Raw genomic sequence first — 19,463 nt, forward strand, 5'->3', positions numbered from 1 at the left:
ACAGTTTGCAAACAAAATTTCTTAGATACCCCGATGAAGTTAAAAAATAGTGACATCAAAGCTTAACTAATATAATAAGTGATGTGCAAGCAGTATGTACTATGGTGTAAGCAGTATGTATTATGTTTAAATATTTTGAAAGAACAACACTTATATTTGTAGGACATTACATTAAGAGGCAAGGAAAGCTCAGAAAACATGTCTTAAAAAACCCGAAAAGTTGGTAGCAAGATTCCTGCATGTACTTGTTACAGTTATTTATGCATTTACTATACATGTATAAGGATGGAGTTACAAAAGTTGTCACTGCCTGAACATTATATAGCCTTAATTATTCATGGTCATGATAGATTATGTACCAAGCAACGGTTTGGTCTCAGTTTGAATTATTGTTAAGGGCTTGGCTTATGTTGCTGTTTGTACCATTTATTCAAATAAACTCTGTTTGTTATTGCATCAAAAAGAATTTATGTTAAATCTTTGATAGCTAGCTCACCATGCTGACTCAAAGAGTTGGTAAACTCATGTCGTGGTGCAGCGCGTGTGTCGTTTATCGTCCATCCTTCATTTGTCAACATTTCAAAACTACTACCAGGTATGTAAAGCAATAAAAATCATGATGGATTATAACCAAATTTGGATCAAATCTTAATTACTGTTTGTTCAAATAAAGTTATCTTGACCTATACATTCAAGGTCATGGAAGGGTCAAAATAGGCTGTCAATTTTTAACAACTTGTGTTAAATCAAAAGCTACTGAGAGTTGATATTTGGCATGTGGCATGCTGGGATAAAGGGATAATGTTTGTTCTAATGGCGGATCTTCACCTTCATTCATAAAGGTCACAGGTGTCAAACATACTGATCAATAAGACCTCCTGACATCAAGAATGCCTACAAGCCTAATATTTTGTCAGTAGCTATATATAGTATGCTGACAGAAGTGAATCTATTAAATTATTGATATTCATGCTTAATCTTTTAGAAATGGTCATGCAGATTATGCAAATTAATGAGAGACCTAAGGACCAGATATTGGATGTGTAGCATGTTAAAAAATGATGCTGACCAAATTGGTACTTGCATGATTCTCAGCTTGTGTATATGCACACTTTACGCACATCTTTACAGACAGCAAAGGGTTGAAATTTGGGACAAAAAAGAACAGTTGATCTTTAATAATTCAGAAGTCAAGTGCTGGGCCTCTTGTTTATTGTTGCTATCATTCATACACAACTGTAAAGATAATAACATGATCAGAGAGAATTATAAACTATCAATGATCTTTGCAATGTTTTATTATTTCAGTAATAATAACTTCATAACATATATTACATGTATCACCAAAAACAACAATTAGAATAACATCTTTAAATGCTGAGAAAATAATAATATAAAAATAAATTTTTACTCTAACTAAACTCAACTAAGCAGTACTGTATTTGTTCTAACCACCTTGTAAATATTATAGAAACAAAAAGACAAACTCCAAATTAATTCCTGAGGAATTTTGGACTTTTTGGCCACACGTTAACCCAAACACACACCTGGGCTTACAAACAATAGTGAAAATATAGACAGACTCACTCTAGTAATATTACAATATAAATTTAAATATGCAACATGGAAGTATCTCTTAAGCACTTTGTATCATGGACTTTCTATCATATACATGTACCTTTCTTACAATTCACTTTTCCATATTCAACCTGTAAGCACCCTTTCTATCTTTTTAGGGTTCAATTTCACTTACTTTGAATTTAATGCAGAATGAAAATATGAAAACTGTGTTGGTTTCCTTACTGATCTCTCTGGCTATTGATTTATTGTTTACTTTGTAATATTTTATGAAAGGCTAGTCCAAAGTTTCTTTTAAGCGCCTCCTTATAAATATTTGCTTCAATTTTTAGGTGCCTCGGATACTTATTGGGTCAAATATAAGGTACACTATTGCCATTGGCAAAACATGATTTTTATGACAAAAAGGTTTTCCATTTTTAAAAATGTTCGTACACCATGTATCATTGATTTAAATCATGTCACCTTTACAGTTTAATTGAATTACTAGTTTATTCACATTATGCTATAAAAATCATTTTATAACGCTTAGCTAATACAATTGAAAATCTAGTCTTTCAGACTTCAAACGTAGCTCCATTTATCAAAGTTTGCATTTATTTCTGTAGCTAAGGCACTTCTTGGGGAAAACATTGTACAAAAGGAACTGGATGATTGTTACATAGTACATGCATATAAAGCCCCTCACCTTCAAATGAATCCGGGGGGAGAACAACAACAGTAATATTTAACCTGGACAATATGTCTCTACTTTTTAGCAGGTATTTAAGTAAAAAACTGATCATACCATTATACAGTTTGAGGCCATGAAAATTTGATAATGTTTGTTATTATAAATATGATTACTATTCATAGCTTTAAATGGACTAACATCTAAATGTATCCTAAAATACGTTAAGAAAATGAAATGTTCAATAAAATATGAAAAAAAAATCACAGCTGCAAAAATTAAAACTGTGTACAGACACATCCTTATATCCTCACACAAGACAATGGGCAATTTTAAAATGACTTATAAATGAATATACCTGTAATGAAAATTTTGTTTTTCATTAAGGAATTATTACTTTTAAAACAAAGCTTTGAAATTGCAATACATTTGTGAAATCTATGTCATCACAGTTGCTTTAATTAATTACTTATAATGCACAAACATCACAGTTGCTTCTTACCAATACTGCTAAGTAAAAAAAAAAAAAAAACAAAAACAAAAAAAAAACAATTTTGACAACAACAACAAAAATCCATTAAATCACTGATAAAACATGTCAATTACCTTGACTGGAATATTATAAAAAATCCAGCTAACAAAGATGAAGGTCCATTCAGATTTAAGACTGTTAAATAAGTCTGCATGAAGTGTTATAATTGGTGCTATTACCATTAATGCCATTTATATAGATATAATAATGTATTTTACAGCTTGACATGTGACACAGACGTCTGAAAGACAGTGGAAAATGAGTCATAAAACTTCAATAACCAAGCCAGGTATATGCACTAGTGTTACCAAACCAAAGTCTTTTTAGGAGAAACTTACACCAATTCAACTGTTTTTCATTGAATACAATTAATTTTGAAAATATTGATGAAAAAGTAGCAAATATTAAACTCCAAAAGTTGACACAAAAGGTTTATAACTACACCGGCTCAGGGTTTTAAGGATGTAAGAACAGCAAATAAAATAAATTAACAGTAGTTAAATGGATGCTGATTAAGTCGGACTTCTAATTACTGTTCTCACCAAACAATGAGTATAGGATATCACAGACAAGTTGATACAAAATAAATATAACAACTAGCAGACTCTTATAAGGGGAGATAAGTCAGCTAGTGTCTCAATAAATACATATATAAATAAATCTACGTGTGCAAGGATTCCTACAATTAAAGTTGCTGTTGTTATACCTTTGCATCTTAAATTATAAAATAGGCAAGGGAGATATATCTGCCTCAATGTCCCTGAATTCTTTGGAACTTTTTTTAATTAAGACTCAAAAACCACATTATATTGTCATTGTACAATAATATTGTAACATGTTTCAAAACAGAAATTAATCTTAATCAAATTTAAACATTTTTACAAGAAAAACTGAATTTATTACATTGTTATAGTACTCAGAACAAAACTGTTCCCTTAAATTAAAATACATGTATATAAAAACAAGATTCCATGTAACAATAATAAAATAACACATTAGATAGTCAACATGGAAGTACTTTGTACATGTAAATATAGATATCTAAAATTTTGCAACATGATACATGTATATCATACAAAAGATAACAAAATGCATCATTTTGCATTGATTGACTTTTAAATACAAACATCTAGTAATGTACAATTTTGGAAACTTTACAGTCAAACTAAATGTTTATACATCACATCAATTCCCTCTATCAGGCCTATCTTTGTCTCTATTCCTCCTATGGGCTGAAGTTAGAGTGCCCTTTGAAGAAGGTCGCGTCAGCACATTATCTGAAGTTGTTGGAAAGTTGGAGTTGAGTAATAGGGTTGTACTGCTCTGACTATGGCCTAATAAGGAAGATGTCGACAAACTTGTATCACCATGTCCTGAGGAGGCGGAGCTTGCACCAGCGATACCAGGAAACAAGATGGCCGGTTTTGTTGTGAGAGCAGACTCGGGACCAACCATCTGTAGTCCGTTAGCTCCTATAGTCCAGGTATGACCTCCACTGGTTGTCCCTGACGACATGGAGGTTGCTTTAGGCGCATCCGCGTTATTATTTGAACTAGATGTAAAAACTTCACTCTTTATATGCTGTGGTGGTACGTTAGAACTGTTGGAGGTGGTAAGTGACAAGGTGGGGAGTGTGGTTGTCAAGACAACCGTTTTTATTGGAGCGCTCACAGGGACTTTCACATTGTCACTAGAGTTTGTGACTTTAGCTGCCGATGATAGGGTTGGTTTCGAAGCAGTGCTGGTCCGAAGTGATATTGGTTTACTCTTACTATCCACCGACCTGACAGCAGATCTACCAGCAGATTTACTTGTAACATCAGCCGTCTTTGTCCTATTTGTTGTGGTGTCTATACCAGACGACTTAGTGTCTTTGGTTGATGTGTCTTTAGTGTCTTTTGTCACAGTGTTTTTTGTCGCAGTGTCTTTGGAGGCTGAGTCTTTTGTAGCTGTGTCTTTAGTCACATTGGTTTTTGTGGTAGTATCTTTTGTGGCCACATCTTTTGTAGCTGTATCTTTTGTAGCTGTACGTTTCCTTGGTGGCTGAATCTTTTGCTGACGTTTCCTTGGTGGCTGAATCATTTGCAGCTGCAGTTTTTGTGTTATTATCTTTGCCTGTTGGAGAGGATTCAGTTTTCCCACTAGTTGAATCTTTTGTCGTTGCATTTGTTTCCTCTGCCACTTGAGCATTACTATCATTGGAATTGTTTTTGTTTCCATGTGTCATTTTTAAAGCTACTAAATCCTCACTAGTTGGCACGGGTTGAGATAGGACGGTCTGTGGAGTACATTCCTTCACATTTGTGTCTGTAGTTTTAGTTCCTGCTGAAGCTACCACCACTGGTGTACTATTAGTCATCATACGATGACTCCTCACTGGCGACGCATTCCGCGCCACGGCCGTGCTCGCTAACGTTGTCCGTGATTTCTCATTTGAAGAGTCTTTTGAAGGAGACACACTACGAGTTGATCGAGAAGACACATAAAATGGACGAGTCCCACAATACAACACACAAAATCCACGCTGGGAGTTGAGTGGAAGTAAAGGCTGGTGCCGTTTGGACTTCTCAAAACATTCTATACTGATATCTGTGAAACAAAAAAGAATTCTTATTAATAAATATATGTAATAAGATTACCTTACATTATGTGGACAGCTGTACGTCATGATTAGTATGGGAGGGCTTTCTCTATATTAGAGATGTAGGAGTACAGTGTTATTTAATCAGATTAGAGTTTAAGTGTTTATCTCCTTGTGATAGCAGGATACCTATATAAGTTCACAGCGTAATTTGCCAATTATTTTTTCATTTGACAAAAGATTGTGAAAAGGGTATACATGTCCAAAATTTAATTTACAATTTTGTTTTTGCTTATGAACCATCTGAACAGTAAAGGTTTTGAATGAAGTTGTCTACCAAATGCCCTGTCCTTGCAGGTACTAGTTAGGATGTATCTGAAGCTGACTTACGAAGTGTTTCCTCCACCACAGAGGGGATGACTTCCTTCAGTGCTGTACAGTTACAATGGAGTGCTGGGTTGACGTTCACCTCAATCAGCCATACCTACACACACCACACACATATCATTATTTGGGTGAACAATGTTGTATAACAGTAATGATACAGATCAATCAAACTAATATATGAAGCTTACAAAATTAGTGTTTATAAGAATACAACAATTGGTGCCAAATAATTCTAACTTTATCAACCATTGATTGATCACACCCAGCTGTGTGATGTCAACCTTTTACTTTAGATTATAGACCAGAAAACCAAGGTTAATGGTAACAGTAATATTTTACCTTCATCTCTTGGTCGACCATAAAGTCGAGACCAAACAAATCAAAGTAGCCCATCCTGGCCTGCAGCTTGTGTTTTACACTGTTGAAGCAGTGAATCATTATCTTCTGCATTTGTTTCTACAAGAACAAATTTTAATGCAACTATTACTTTATTTACTGTATTATATTTGTAATCTAAACCCTAAGGATTATATTTTGCCTATAGTCAGTCAATATTACAAACACATACCAGGTATAAGGTCTGACTGATAAAGGTAAGTAAGTACCAAACCAACCAACAGACAGTTGCCTTGGTTTTGGTGTTTGTTATAGAGTTTGTGATTGGTTGTTGTTAACTGTGTTCTTATTGGTTATTATAAAAAGAGCAAATATGATTTGTTCTTGTGCCAAGGGTTTTGATTGGTTGTCACAGAAGACAAACCTGATTTGTTATTTTTTTTTTATTGGTTGTGTATTATAACTAGTACTGTCACAGATCTGATTGGTTTCTATATCCTAATACCATGGTAAAATGTAACTTGAATGGATACTTACAGTAAGAGTATTGTAGACCCAGTCATGTTCCAGATTTTTCTGTGACTTTATATGCTGATTAACATAACCGTTGAATTTGTCCATTGACCATACAGAATCTTCCTTGGTTTCTTTATAGTTAGGATCCTTCTTTTGGACAAACTACAAATACAAAATAGCTCAAATCAAAATGTAATCAAACACACTACCAATTCAAAACAAATTGTTTTTCCTTTAAGTCGATAGGTCAGTCTTATTTGTAAAGGTTTAAGTTAGAGTTTTTCCTGATTATCTAATACTTTATCTGATTGGTCAGTTCATTTGTAATACACTTAACCTGATTGGTAAGACACATAATGGTTATATTTTACTCAATCTGATTGGATGATCCATTTATAAGCCTTTACCTGATTGGTGAGATGCGTCATGAGACTGGTGTCGTTTGTATCATACTTGGTGCAGCAGAGACGGACGTAGCCCTTGTGGTAGAGGACAAGAAAGGGGACTGTACTCCCAATCAACATGTAGGCACGGATGTCAAACTTACGGCCATCCAACAGCATAGGGGCAGTTATATACCTGGTAAACATCATTAAATACATTGACAATTAACTCCCATCAGATGAATGTTTCCAATTTTTAAATGAGTGAACATCTGATTTCTTTGTTTGCTGTGTATGTCAAATATTTGTGTTATAATTGTAACATTTAAAACTTTGTTGAGCCTGACCTTTGCACGACCCTTGTCATGAGCGGTTTGGTGCCCTTTTGAGCTTGTTCCTTTTTGTGAACTCTCTCCTCTAGGAGTTTGATGATCTCGTCGTAGGAGCGGATGATAAAGATGCCCTTGCCTTGATTTAACCCTGTTGGCTTACATATCCACATCTCACCCTCTGGAACAGTTGTATAAATATGTGTTAATCTCTTTCATTTGAAATGATAATCAAACATAAATCGTATATGGTTACATCATATATTATCCTTCCATAAATGATGATATTGAAGATTTATAATAAAAGCAATTAAAACAGCTAATAATATGTGTGTACAAGTACAGTGGACATATATGTAGTGGTATCCTTGTCAGTTCTGTATGGTCATGACATGGTGGGGGGGGGAGGGGAGTCAGTAACCATTAACCAGAATCTCGCAGATGACATTTATATGCTGTGTAGTGCTGTTGCTACCACAATGAAATTTTCTGTTGTCAAAATTTAGCAATTAACATCAAGTCGATGGAACAGTTACCTTTATAGATTTTTAGAAATTCTTCTTTATCTTTAGCTTCGTCTAGTCGGTAGGTCTCCGGCACGAAGTCTGTAAATCGTAACCTGGGTGGTCTGCCCTTGGTGCTAAGTGTGACTCGCTCGTACTCCTGGAGGCTGTTGAGTAGCCCTAGTTTGTTGGTGAGGAGGTTTCCATTGGGGATGTGGTTCACCATCTGGTCTCCTGTAGAAAGTGGGATAGTACAGACATTCTCATTGGTTATAATCAAAACTAACATGCACTATCATTGGCTCTATTTACCATGTGCTTTTGTTACCCTGGATACAGCATGTGACAGACCTTATGTTAGATGAGGAACGAGACAAGATGAATATATCTAAAGCAAACATTTAGAAATTTATTTATCTACGAACATATGCAATGATTTTGTGTATCTTGAAATTGATTGATTTTCCTTTTTTGCTTTTTCAATTTTTTCTATTCATTGCTTCTATGTAAAATTTTAATTGTTTTTTCTTTCAGTTATATTTGTAATATTTAGAATTAATTTAGAACTTGTTCAATCAAAAACTTGTCAATAATAATATGAACTTAATTCCTGAATGATTCAGAAATATTGCCACAAACAGGTACCTGGGTATGTGGTTAATTACAGGTATTGTTTATCATTTGATACCTTTAGTATAATCTACCTGTTTATAACAAGGCTAAATATAACATATGTAAAATGTTGACCTTTAAGTGGTTCTATAGTAAACACACTTAACCATTGTACAGTTATAACTTGTATAAACTTTTACGTGTTACACAGCATGTTCTGACATCAATAATACCTTATAATCTCCTCTAGCTCAGGTAAGTAGGTAATGAACATTTATATATACTTATTGAACTTTCTTTACATGAATCTGATTCTTTTAAGGGCGGTAGGCCTAGGGGGTGTTTTGTTCTTTCCTTGTTGGATCTCTTTTGTCATAACAGTACTGAACTAAATCAAATGTATTAATTAACTTACAATGTCTTCTACAAGAGTAATGATTTTAAATGCTTCTAAATGAAGCATTTTTTCAGTTTAGCAATTCCTTTCCATCTGCCCTGACACTTCTTCTTTAAACTTACTTTTGCAGTCTCATCCCTAAATCTCCCATTTTTTAGGTTTAATTTACTTAAGCAATCCCCTTTCCCATCTTGTCATTCCCCTTTAATTACTTTAACTTTAATTGAACAATTGTCTTCCCTATGCATTATATTCCTTTCTTTTAGCTTTGCTTCAGCAATCATCTTTGGTTGGGACATCAATAGAAGAGACATTACAATGTGACTAAGGCCTATACACCTAGTGATCCCGGGGATGACCTACAGTTTTAGATTTCTTCCCTATAATGCTGATACTCCTGGGAGACTTACCCTCCTTATAAGAGCCGTAGTTGATCCTTGTCTTGCACTCTGTCCATTTCAGTTTGAAGCGTTCGTCGTACTTGTCCATCGTCCTTTTCCATCCCATGGCTGTTAGAGCAGACTCCACTCTATATATAAAATGTAAAAATGTTTTAACAAAAGTGTTCATCCAGCTGGGATTAGTGAATTATCAATACCATTTGTAAAACAGTGTAAAGAACAAAGAGGATGAGCTGGATAGGACAAACCTGTATAACAATATAAGTATTCTTCCTCCAATTCAGAGCAATGATAAAAAAGTCACCTACATAATTTGCTGACTTTAACATCACATGCTTATCTATGAATGATATGGGTTATCAGGTCCATTAGTAATGGTATTTTCTAAAACCAAAGTGCCATGACTGTTAACATTTTTGTATCCTAGCTTGGGAATTTAACGCAATGCTTTGGCTATTATATAAATTTCACTCATATTCAATCCATATATGGTATGTATTAGTCAGCAAATTACAGTCTCCTTGCTTAAATATCACACTGCTCTGGCAGCTTTATAAATTGATGGCATCAATTTTCCAACCAATTCCTTTGGTAAAATTTTACATTTTAAGGAAACATTTGCACAAGCAAGCAATATATGATGTTTTATCACTGGGAGTAAAACAATAAAACATCACTATTTGGATGCAGATGACACAAAACTTCATTTACATAGTTACAGTTTTTCTGGAGACTTCAATCAAATATATATAAATGTTTATATACTAGTCAAGTTAACTTCTGTCTGAGGACTAAAAGCAGTCCTGCTCTTTTTCACCTACACGTACGTTTATGGCAGATGTAATGTTGTCTTAACATTTATAAATCCTATGACCAAAGTACTATTTTAATATATTGATACTCTAATAATGATCAGATTTAATTAATCATTTACACTAAAATAGGAAATACATTTTACCAAGAGGCAAATAAATATTTACAGCTAATTGAATACTATAATTGAATGTGTATTTGTACAGCTAATGATAAACTTTTACCATGCTTCTGTCAAAAGGATTATCAATATGCCAATCCGTAAATTCGTTCGGCACCAATTATGGACAATAAGTGCAGCACTATCCCGGACTGGTGGTGTCACAGGTAAGGCATTGATTAACGAGATCTAGTAGGTACAGGTATGTCAGCTGGTTCTAGACAGATCTAGTATCACAGACAGTATTGATCCCGACTTTTGGACTAGTACACCCTACTTTTATATACCTATAGCAGGATTCCTAAAGATAATGACTTAGCTGTTTCTAACTGATACTAAGTGTATTGTATAGCAAAGTGGTAAGTTGAATCTAAGATTGAATCAGAAAGTATAACTAATTTATATAATTGACTGGACAATGTATTTCAACCATAGGTTTGATTGGTTCAACATTCTATTAGTCTCATTGTAATAAGAAAAAGAACAGATGTTGATCACTAATTAAAGGTGGTTAAAGGTATCATCAGACAACTTAAATGATCTTGAGATAAAATAGAGTGCTGTTGATAAATTTTGTGAAGACCTAAAAGGGATTTCTTTGAATTTATACACATATTGCAAGTGACAACATCGTTTCTTACACTGAGTAGATTAAATGAACTCAAATGAGTTGTATGACGTACAACTCTTGACAGTCTGATAATGAACTGCTAAAAGAAATGAGGTGCGGCTTTAAAGTTTCTCATGTTAAAATGAAAATTGAAAATTTATTAGAATTTTCATGAGAAAGGAAATAAAGCCAGAGTTACTGGGGAAAACCACAGACCTACATGTACAACCTGTCTACCTGAAATTTTAACCTGGCATTAATCCATGGCCCGACTGGTGGAAGTGTCATTACGGGTACTCTCTTAATTAAGTATTCATGTGCAATCATTATTAAAAAAAAAAAAAAAAAAAAAAGTTGCAAATATATATATATATGTTTATGTCAGTAATCAGTGTTTATTGCTATTAATGAACGGTGAGTAAAATCAAATTGTTTCATTCATTGTTAATGACTTATTCAGAGTGTTTAATTTTCAGACTCATTAAGATTGTATATATATATGTGTGATATGTACAGCGGCCATAAATCAAAGTGTAAAATTAATTGACTGGGTAATAATTAGCACTGTTGGATCATGAATCTAATTGACAGTCTTTTTTAATGTTCAACATGTCTGAATTATATGACGTACCTTATGTAATTATTTTAGAGTGAACAATTGGCATAGGATAACACTAATAGACATTGTTTACACTGATCGTAAATATTAATAATTACCTAATCAACTCTTATGATGATTGTTAAATACACTATATTAACAGTTAGTAATACTGACTCACATTTTTTTTCTACAATAATTAACAATTTTCTAACAGACATTTATTTACACTAGTTAACAATTTTCTACACATGACATTTTACACATCTAATTGACAGTTTTCGATACTAGCTAGACTAATTGACAGTTTTATACACAACATATTTTACACTAATTGATTATTTTCTATACTGACTTTTTAATATTTTTTACATCAACTGACATTTTTTACACTAATTGACAGTTTTCTACATTAACATTTTTAATAATTATTGAAAGTTTTCTACATTAACATTTTTTTAATAATTGAAAGTTTTCTACATTGACTTTTTTTACACTAATTGACAGTCACAGACATTTTTTTTATACTTATTGACATTTTTTACACTATGACAGTTTTCTACTTGACATTTTTTACACTATTGACAGTTTTTTATTGACATTTTTTACACTAATTGACAGTCACAGAAATTTTTTTACATTAATTGACAGTTTTCTACTTGACATTTTTACACTAATTGACAGTTTTCTACATTGAAATTTTTTACACTAATTGACAGTCACAGACATTTTTTACACTAATTGACAGTTTTCTACACTGACATTTTTTACACTAATTGACAGTTTTCTACACTGACATTTTTTACACTAAATGACAGTTTTCTACACTGACATTTTTTACACTGGTTGACAGTTTTCTACACAAACATTTTTTACACTAATTGACATTTTTTACACTAAATGACAGTTTTCTACACTGACATTTTTTACACTAATTGACAGTTTTCTACACTTGTTTTCTACACATTTGACAATTTTACTTACAGAGAGACCCCGTTACCACCTCCTATGTAGAAAGTCGGCTGCATGTTGTTTGGAAGACTACATGATGGAAGTTTTGAAGGTTTGGCCCCCGGGGACTTCTTGCCACCAATCTTCTTTACAGACTTAGACTGTTGATCATCCTTGAGTTGACCTTCGGGTGGAGCTGAAGCAGGCGTAGGACCAGGGACTGACCCTGTTGTCTTCTCTGTCTCACCAGGATCTGGGGAAACAAAGAATAAATGTGTAATGTCACACAGAAACCAGATAAAAGGGGGTCACAGTTTTAAATTAGTGATATATTTAAGACAAAAAGATTATCATTTATTCCAAACAATCTATGGATAAAACGACAACCAGATAAGCATAAATGGTTCAAATTGATGGGACTGCTTTTTGTTATGTTGGTTGGTTCTGATATACCTTTTAAAATCCTAAGAAACATAAACTTTAAAGATAGAAGACCATTAAATTAATGGTGAATCAAAATAAATTAATGGGTTACGTTATAAGACAACTACATCAAAGTGTCAATTTGAAAATGATAAGACAACTATATCAAAGTGTCAATTTGAAAATGATAGGACACTCGTCAAACAATGTGTGAGTATATTTAGTGACTGAATGAGAAAATACAAGGGGAAATAACTCAGAAAACTATCATTATAAGTAACTGATACCACTGTACATCCTCAGTAACTTTTCTGGAAAAAAAACAACAACAATTAATTGCACCATTTAGAATCAAATTATTTCATTCAAGAATATTTAAGTGGTACCTGAAGAAAGTTTTGCCCTAACAAAACCTGCAAAGGTGTTTCTCCTCCTGAGTTTAACCTGACTGAAATAGTAGGTTGCCCTAGCCCGACCCAGTGAGTCTAGGGGTCTGACCTTGATATCGTCCTTGACCCTGGGAAGGGTGACACTTTTGTTTTTAGACACAGCACATTGTATAGCCACAGAACACTGAAGTGGAGGCAACATCATGGATGGTCAATAACACTTTAAAAATTTGAAATAAAACTAATTTCTTTAAATATTTTAATGCTAGATAACTAAATCCAATCAGTACTCATTTGACTACAACAAAACGTTCAATAAAACTTAATCAATTCTCATTTCACATATCTCCAGAGTTCTGCAGCGTTATGTCCTTACATATCCTTTCAAGTTACTGTAGGTAGGTAAAGGTGTGTATTGTTGTACATCTATCACAGCTCTCCGTGTCCTGAGAGGGACACTGCCATGCAGGTATAAATTTGTTGGTAGTTTTTGAATCCTCTGTCACTAAAACCTGCTATGATCTTAGGTAAATAGAATGTAAGATATAAAACTGTTCCTTGACAATGGATGAGATCTGTAGTTATAACTACCTAGTCCACGGTAGCGTCCATCTGTAGACAATTTATCACACCTTAGGTCAATGTTTATACCACTGCTAAAGTAAACTGTTATTGATATGTAATAACTCACACAATCCTCAACAGTCAGGGCACATGGAATTCATACAGGATTTTAAAAGTTGGATGTCGACAGCTATATATGACTGTTAAATCAATGAGTTTAACATCAAGGCTTCTAGTGTTTTAAACCATTCAGCTTATACATATTTCAAACAGAATCACCATAGTTCACCCTGAGTAATTCATTCTCATATTTCCTCACAGAAACAAGCAGAAATCCATACAGGTGAACATGATAAAAGTGAATGTCAAATGTCTGTAGCTCTCTTAGCAACATACTAACATACAAGTGACACGGGTACCTGGTGGTGAACATCCTGGTCTTTAGTAATCTATGGCAAACATCATTTGGACTGATCAATTATAAAGATGGTTTATGAATATTCAAAGGTTATTTAATACTTCGATTGAAAATAAAAACGAAAAAAAAAAACGATGAAAGAAAAATAATGAATTTCAGGTGTATTGGAGAGCTGTGATGTGCATGTTTCGGAGAGAGGACAAAACGCCCCTGTTTCACCTACAGAAACGACACCTTTTGATAGCGACAATATAAAACAAACGGCCATAAAGAGACTTGTCATGTTCGACGGTTTTGCTGATCAGAAGGTATAAAACGGTGGTCGTTTCAGAGCATATAATAACGGAAACAGAATCAATAAGAAGGTATCAATATCCCTATGGTTTCCCGATCCGCTCTAATCGATGACTCTTATTCTCCCTCACCAGTCATCCGTGAAGTAAATACCTGACATGGATCAATAAGTGCTTTACTTGCATGCTTTAATTTTGTATTTGTTTTTCCTTTTTGTGACATGCATGTACAATTGTTGTAGCAGTAATTTCATATTAAGGCATAAGTTCTATATATGAATGGATTCCTTAATAGTCATACATATATGTACCGGTATATGAATATATATGACACATATAAGCAAGACATCAAAGAATATTACCATTCTCATGCTTTTATGGGTTTCCTTTATTGATTTCTCCTTCAGCCTTCAGCCTATGTATATATGCTTAACTTTCATACTCATACATCGTGTATATATGCTTAAATTTCTTACTCATACATTGTGTATATATACTTAAATTTCATACTCGTACATCGTGTATATATGCTTAAATTTCATACTCGTACATGGTGTATTAAGCTTAAATTTCATACTAGTACATTGTGTATACATGCTTAAATTTCATACTCATACATCGTGTATATATGCTTAAATTTCATTCTCGTACATCTCCTTAACTATGCAACTCTATTTAATGGTTTCTATTATAAAATGTCAAGGTTATTTAAACAAATGATAGCCCTTCACCTTCATCATCTTGACTGCCATGTTAATTTATTTCTGGACCCTCTTGTGTTAGATATTATTAAGTGTGTTAATCATTCGCAAGATTTTGACAAATTTGATCTGAAGGTCAAGGTCATTTTATTGAACGAACTAATCAGTTGTAATAAGAGAGCAATGATACTATATCAAACGTAGAAAAAATCTGGTCTACTAATCATACATTCATTGTAAAATGGAGGTTTTCGGGTGTGTTGTGTACAATTAATTCCATCTTTGGGATCTTGTGATGTTAAAACACTGTGTCAAAATACTGACATCACAATCGCCAGGAAAGTAGGACTTATTGACAGTACTGTACATCAACTTTCTTTCTCGAATTTCACGATCCAAATAAATTTGAGAAAGTTTATCTCCACCAACTAACATCTTTATCATTGATACTGATAGGAATTTCCTGTCATTTTTTACTTCACTAACGTAGTTTTGGTATATCTCACCTACTTATTGTCCTTTACCTGGCTTTTAACTGAAAACTTTGTCTAGCATAAAAATCATGAACAAAGTAGATTCCCAGACTGAGTTTACATTATGACAAACCTGATTTTATAATTCATTATGTAAACATTTGAAAGCTTTTTCATGTTTGTTTTTCAATTTTTTCTTGACTGACCTTTTTCCCATTTTTATTCTAAATTTTTTGACACGTAAATTTGAGTTCATAAATTTCATTTAAAGTATAGAATTATTTAAGAATATTAATTGCATTAAAAGTTCAAAAGCTTCATTGACTTAATTCATACACAAAACAACCTAAAGTAAACAAATCTTAACTCATATATGTCCAGTATACTTCAGATGTTTTAAACTTAAGGCTAATTTAATTTGTGCTATGTTTGAATACAATGTTTAAAAACAATGTATACGTAGTTTTTATTTGTATCGAAGAACAGATCAAGGCCTGAGACAAACAATGGAGCCAGCTGAGGGATCAGAAGCTTAGAGTGACACTGGGTCCTATTTAGTGCATTAATCGTCTTTATGTGATGTGATATGCATGATGGATCCTATTGGGCACGCGTCAAAGACGAACCTGTGACACACATTATGGGTGTATATCATAACATACAAACGATTCATATATATCATAACATACTAACGATTCATATATATCATAACATACTAACGATTCATATATATCATAATGTACTAACAATTCATATATGTATTATAACGTACTAACTATTCATATATTTCATAACGTACTAACAATTCATATATATATATCATAATTAACATACTAACGATTCATATATAAATATATCATAACTTATAATTACTAACGATTCATATAATCATGATCAAAGAATCCATCTAAAGTGCCTATTTCGTTTATCATACTTTGAACAAAATTCAAACACAATCTATAAGTATGTTATATTACATTGAATAGAGCACATTTTTCTCCATTAATTTAGTTGGTTGATCATGTTAATTGCCATTTATACAAACTTTTACTCCTATTTATCAAAATCATATATCTTAGTTAAAGCTCAGATTTAAGCATTGTTGTCACTAACTTCTTATTTCACAGGGGCATGAAAAAAACTTTGTGACACCACAAAACAGCTCTAAGGCCCCTTTCATATATATTTTTCATCATTAATACGCAGTCCAATACACACTATGTATATGATGCTTTGTTACAGTAACATGATGCTTTGTTACAGGGGGAGGGGGGGGGGGGGGGGGGGGGGGGGGGGGGGGGGGGGTGTTGGGGGGGGGGGGGGGGGGGGGGGGGGGGGGGGGGGGGGGGGGGGGGGGGGGGGGGGGGGGGGGGGGGGGGGGGGGGGGGGGGGGGGGGGGGGGGGGGGGGGGGGGGGGGGGGGGGGGGGGGGGGGGGGGGGGGGGGGGGGGGGGGGGGGGGGGGGGGGGGGGGGGGGGGGGGGGGGGGGGGGGGGGGGGGGGGGGGGGGGGGGGGGGGGGGGGGGGGGGGGGGGGGGGGGGGGGGGGGGGGGGGGGGGGGGGGGGGGGGGGGGGGGGGGGGGGGGGGGGGGGGGGGGGGGGGGGGGGGGGGGGGGGGGGGGGGGGGGGGGGGGGGGGGGGGGGGGGGGGGGGGGGGGGGGGGGGGGGGGGGGGGGGGGGGGGGGGGGGGGGGGGGGGGGGGGGGGGGGGGGGGGGGGGGGGGGGGGGGGGGGGGGGGGGGGGGGGGGGGGGGGGGGGGGGGGGGGGGGGGGGGGGGGGGGGGGGGGGGGGGGGGGGGGGGGGGGGGGGGGGGGGGGGGGGGGGGGGGGGGGGGGGGGGGGGGGGGGGGGGGGGGGGGGGGGGGGGGGGGGGGGGGGGGGGGGGGGGGGGGGGGGGGGGGGGGGGGGGGGGGGGGGGGGGGGGGGGGGGGGGGGGGGGGGGGGGGGGGGGGGGGGGGGGGGGGGGGGGGGGGGGGGGGGGGGGGGGGGGGGGGGGGGGGGGGGGGGGGGGGGGGGGGGGGGGGGGGGGGGGGGGGGGGGGGGGGGGGGGGGGGGGGGGGGGGGGGGGGGGGGGGGGGGGGGGGGGGGGGGGGGGGGGGGGGGGGGGGGGGGGGGGGGGGGGGGGGGGGGGGGGGGGGGGGGGGGGGGGGGGGGGGGGGGGGGGGGGGGGGGGGGGGGGGGGGGGGGGGGGGGGGGGGGGGGGGGGGGGGGGGGGGGGGGGGGGGGGGGGGGAGGGGGGGGGGGGGGGGGGGGGGGGGGGGGGGGGGGGGGGGGGGGGGGGGGGGGGGGGGGGGGGGGGGGGGGGGGGGGGGGGGGGGGGGGGGGGGGGGGGGGGGGGGGGGGGGGGGGGGGGGGGGGGGGGGGGGGGGGGGGGGGGGGGGGGGGGGGGGGGGGGGGGGGGGGGGGGGGGGGGGGGGGGGGGGGGGGGGGGGGGGGGGGGGGGGGGGGGGGGGGGGGGGGGGGGGGGGGGGGGGGGGGGGGGGGGGGGGGGGGGGGGGGGGGGGGGGGGGGGGGGGGGGGGGGGGGGGGGGGGGGGGGGGGGGGGGGGGGGGGGGGGGGGGGGGGGGGGGGGGGGGGGGGGGGGGGGGGGGGGGGGGGGGGGGGGGGGGGGGGGGGGGGGGGGGGGGGGGGGGGGGGGGGGGGGGGGGGGGGGGGGGGGGGGGGGGGGGGGGGGGGGGGGGGGGGGGGGGGGGGGGGGGGGGGGGGGGGGGGGGGGGGGGGGGGGGGGGGGGGGGGGGGGGGGGGGGGGGGGGGGGGGGGGGGGGGGGGGGGGGGGGGGGGGGGGGGGGGGGGGGGGGGGGGGGGGGGGGGGGGGGGGGGGGGGGGGGGGGGGGGGGGGGGGGGGGGGGGGGGGGGGGGGGGGGGGGGGGGGGGGGGGGGGGGGGGGGGGGGGGGGGGGGGGGGGGGGGGGGGGGGGGGGGGGGGGGGGGGGGGGGGGGGGGGGGGGGGGGGGGGGGGGGGGGGGGGGGGGGGGGGGGGGGGGGGGGGGGGGGGGGGGGGGGGGGGGGGGGGGGGGGGGGGGGGGGGGGGGGGGGGGGGGGGGGGGGGGGGGGGGGGGGGGGGGGGGGGGGGGGGGGGGGGGGGGGGGGGGGGGGGGGGGGGGGGGGGGGGGGGGGGGGGGGGGGGGGGGGGGGGGGGGGGGGGGGGGGGGGGGGGGGGGGGGGGGGGGGGGGGGGGGGGGGGGGGGGGGGGGGGGGGGGGGGGGGGGGGGGGGGGGGGGGGGGGGGGGGGGGGGGGGGGGGGGGGGGGGGGGGGGGGGGGGGGGGGGGGGGGGGGGGGGGGGGGGGGGGGGGGGGGGGGGGGGGGGGGGGGGGGGGGGGGGGGGGGGGGGGGGGGGGGGGGGGGGGGGGGGGGGGGGGGGGGGGGGGGGGGGGGGGGGGGGGGGGGGGGGGGGGGGGGGGGGGGGGGGGGGGGGGGGGGGGGGGGGGGGGGGGGGGGGGGGGGGGGGGGGGGGGGGGGGGGGGGGGGGGGGGGGGGGGGGGGGGGGGGGGGGGGGGGGGGGGGGGGGGGGGGGGGGGGGGGGGGGGGGGGGGGGGGGGGGGGGGGGGGGGGGGGGGGGGGGGGGGGGGGGGGGGGGGGGGGGGGGGGGGGGGGGGGGGGGGGGGGGGGGGGGGGGGGGGGGGGGGGGGGGGGGGGGGGGGGGGGGGGGGGGGGGGGGGGGGGGGGGGGGGGGGGGGGGGGGGGGGGGGGGGGGGGGGGGGGGGGGGGGGGGGGGGGGGGGGGGGGGGGGGGGGGGGGGGGGGGGGGGGGGGGGGGGGGGGGGGGGGGGGGGGGGGGGGGGGGGGGGGGGGGGGGGGGGGGGGGGGGGGGGGGGGGGGGGGGGGGGGGGGGGGGGGGGGGGGGGGGGG

General features: G+C 42.0%; 1 protein-coding gene across 1 annotated transcript; it reads right to left on the reverse strand.

The window, feature by feature from the left end:
- Positions 1-1,729: 1,729 nt before the first annotated feature.
- On the reverse strand, positions 1,730-14,577 carry LOC138315747 (protein polyglycylase TTLL10-like). Its single transcript, XM_069256996.1, has 11 exons — positions 13,167-14,577; positions 12,391-12,610; positions 9,235-9,353; positions 7,849-8,049; positions 7,331-7,493; positions 7,008-7,179; positions 6,622-6,762; positions 6,088-6,204; positions 5,752-5,845; positions 4,874-5,369; positions 1,730-4,809 (listed from the first exon to the last, which is right to left on the reverse strand). Exons 1-11 carry the CDS (start codon positions 13,372-13,374, stop codon positions 3,966-3,968), a joined length of 2,775 nt encoding a protein of 924 aa, XP_069113097.1. The 5' UTR covers positions 13,375-14,577; the 3' UTR covers positions 1,730-3,965.
- Positions 14,578-19,463: the final 4,886 nt, after the last annotated feature.

The sequence above is a fragment of the Argopecten irradians genome, chromosome 1 (genome assembly GCF_041381155.1).
Source record: "Argopecten irradians isolate NY chromosome 1, Ai_NY, whole genome shotgun sequence".
Classification (NCBI taxonomy): Eukaryota; Metazoa; Mollusca; class Bivalvia; order Pectinida; family Pectinidae; genus Argopecten; species Argopecten irradians.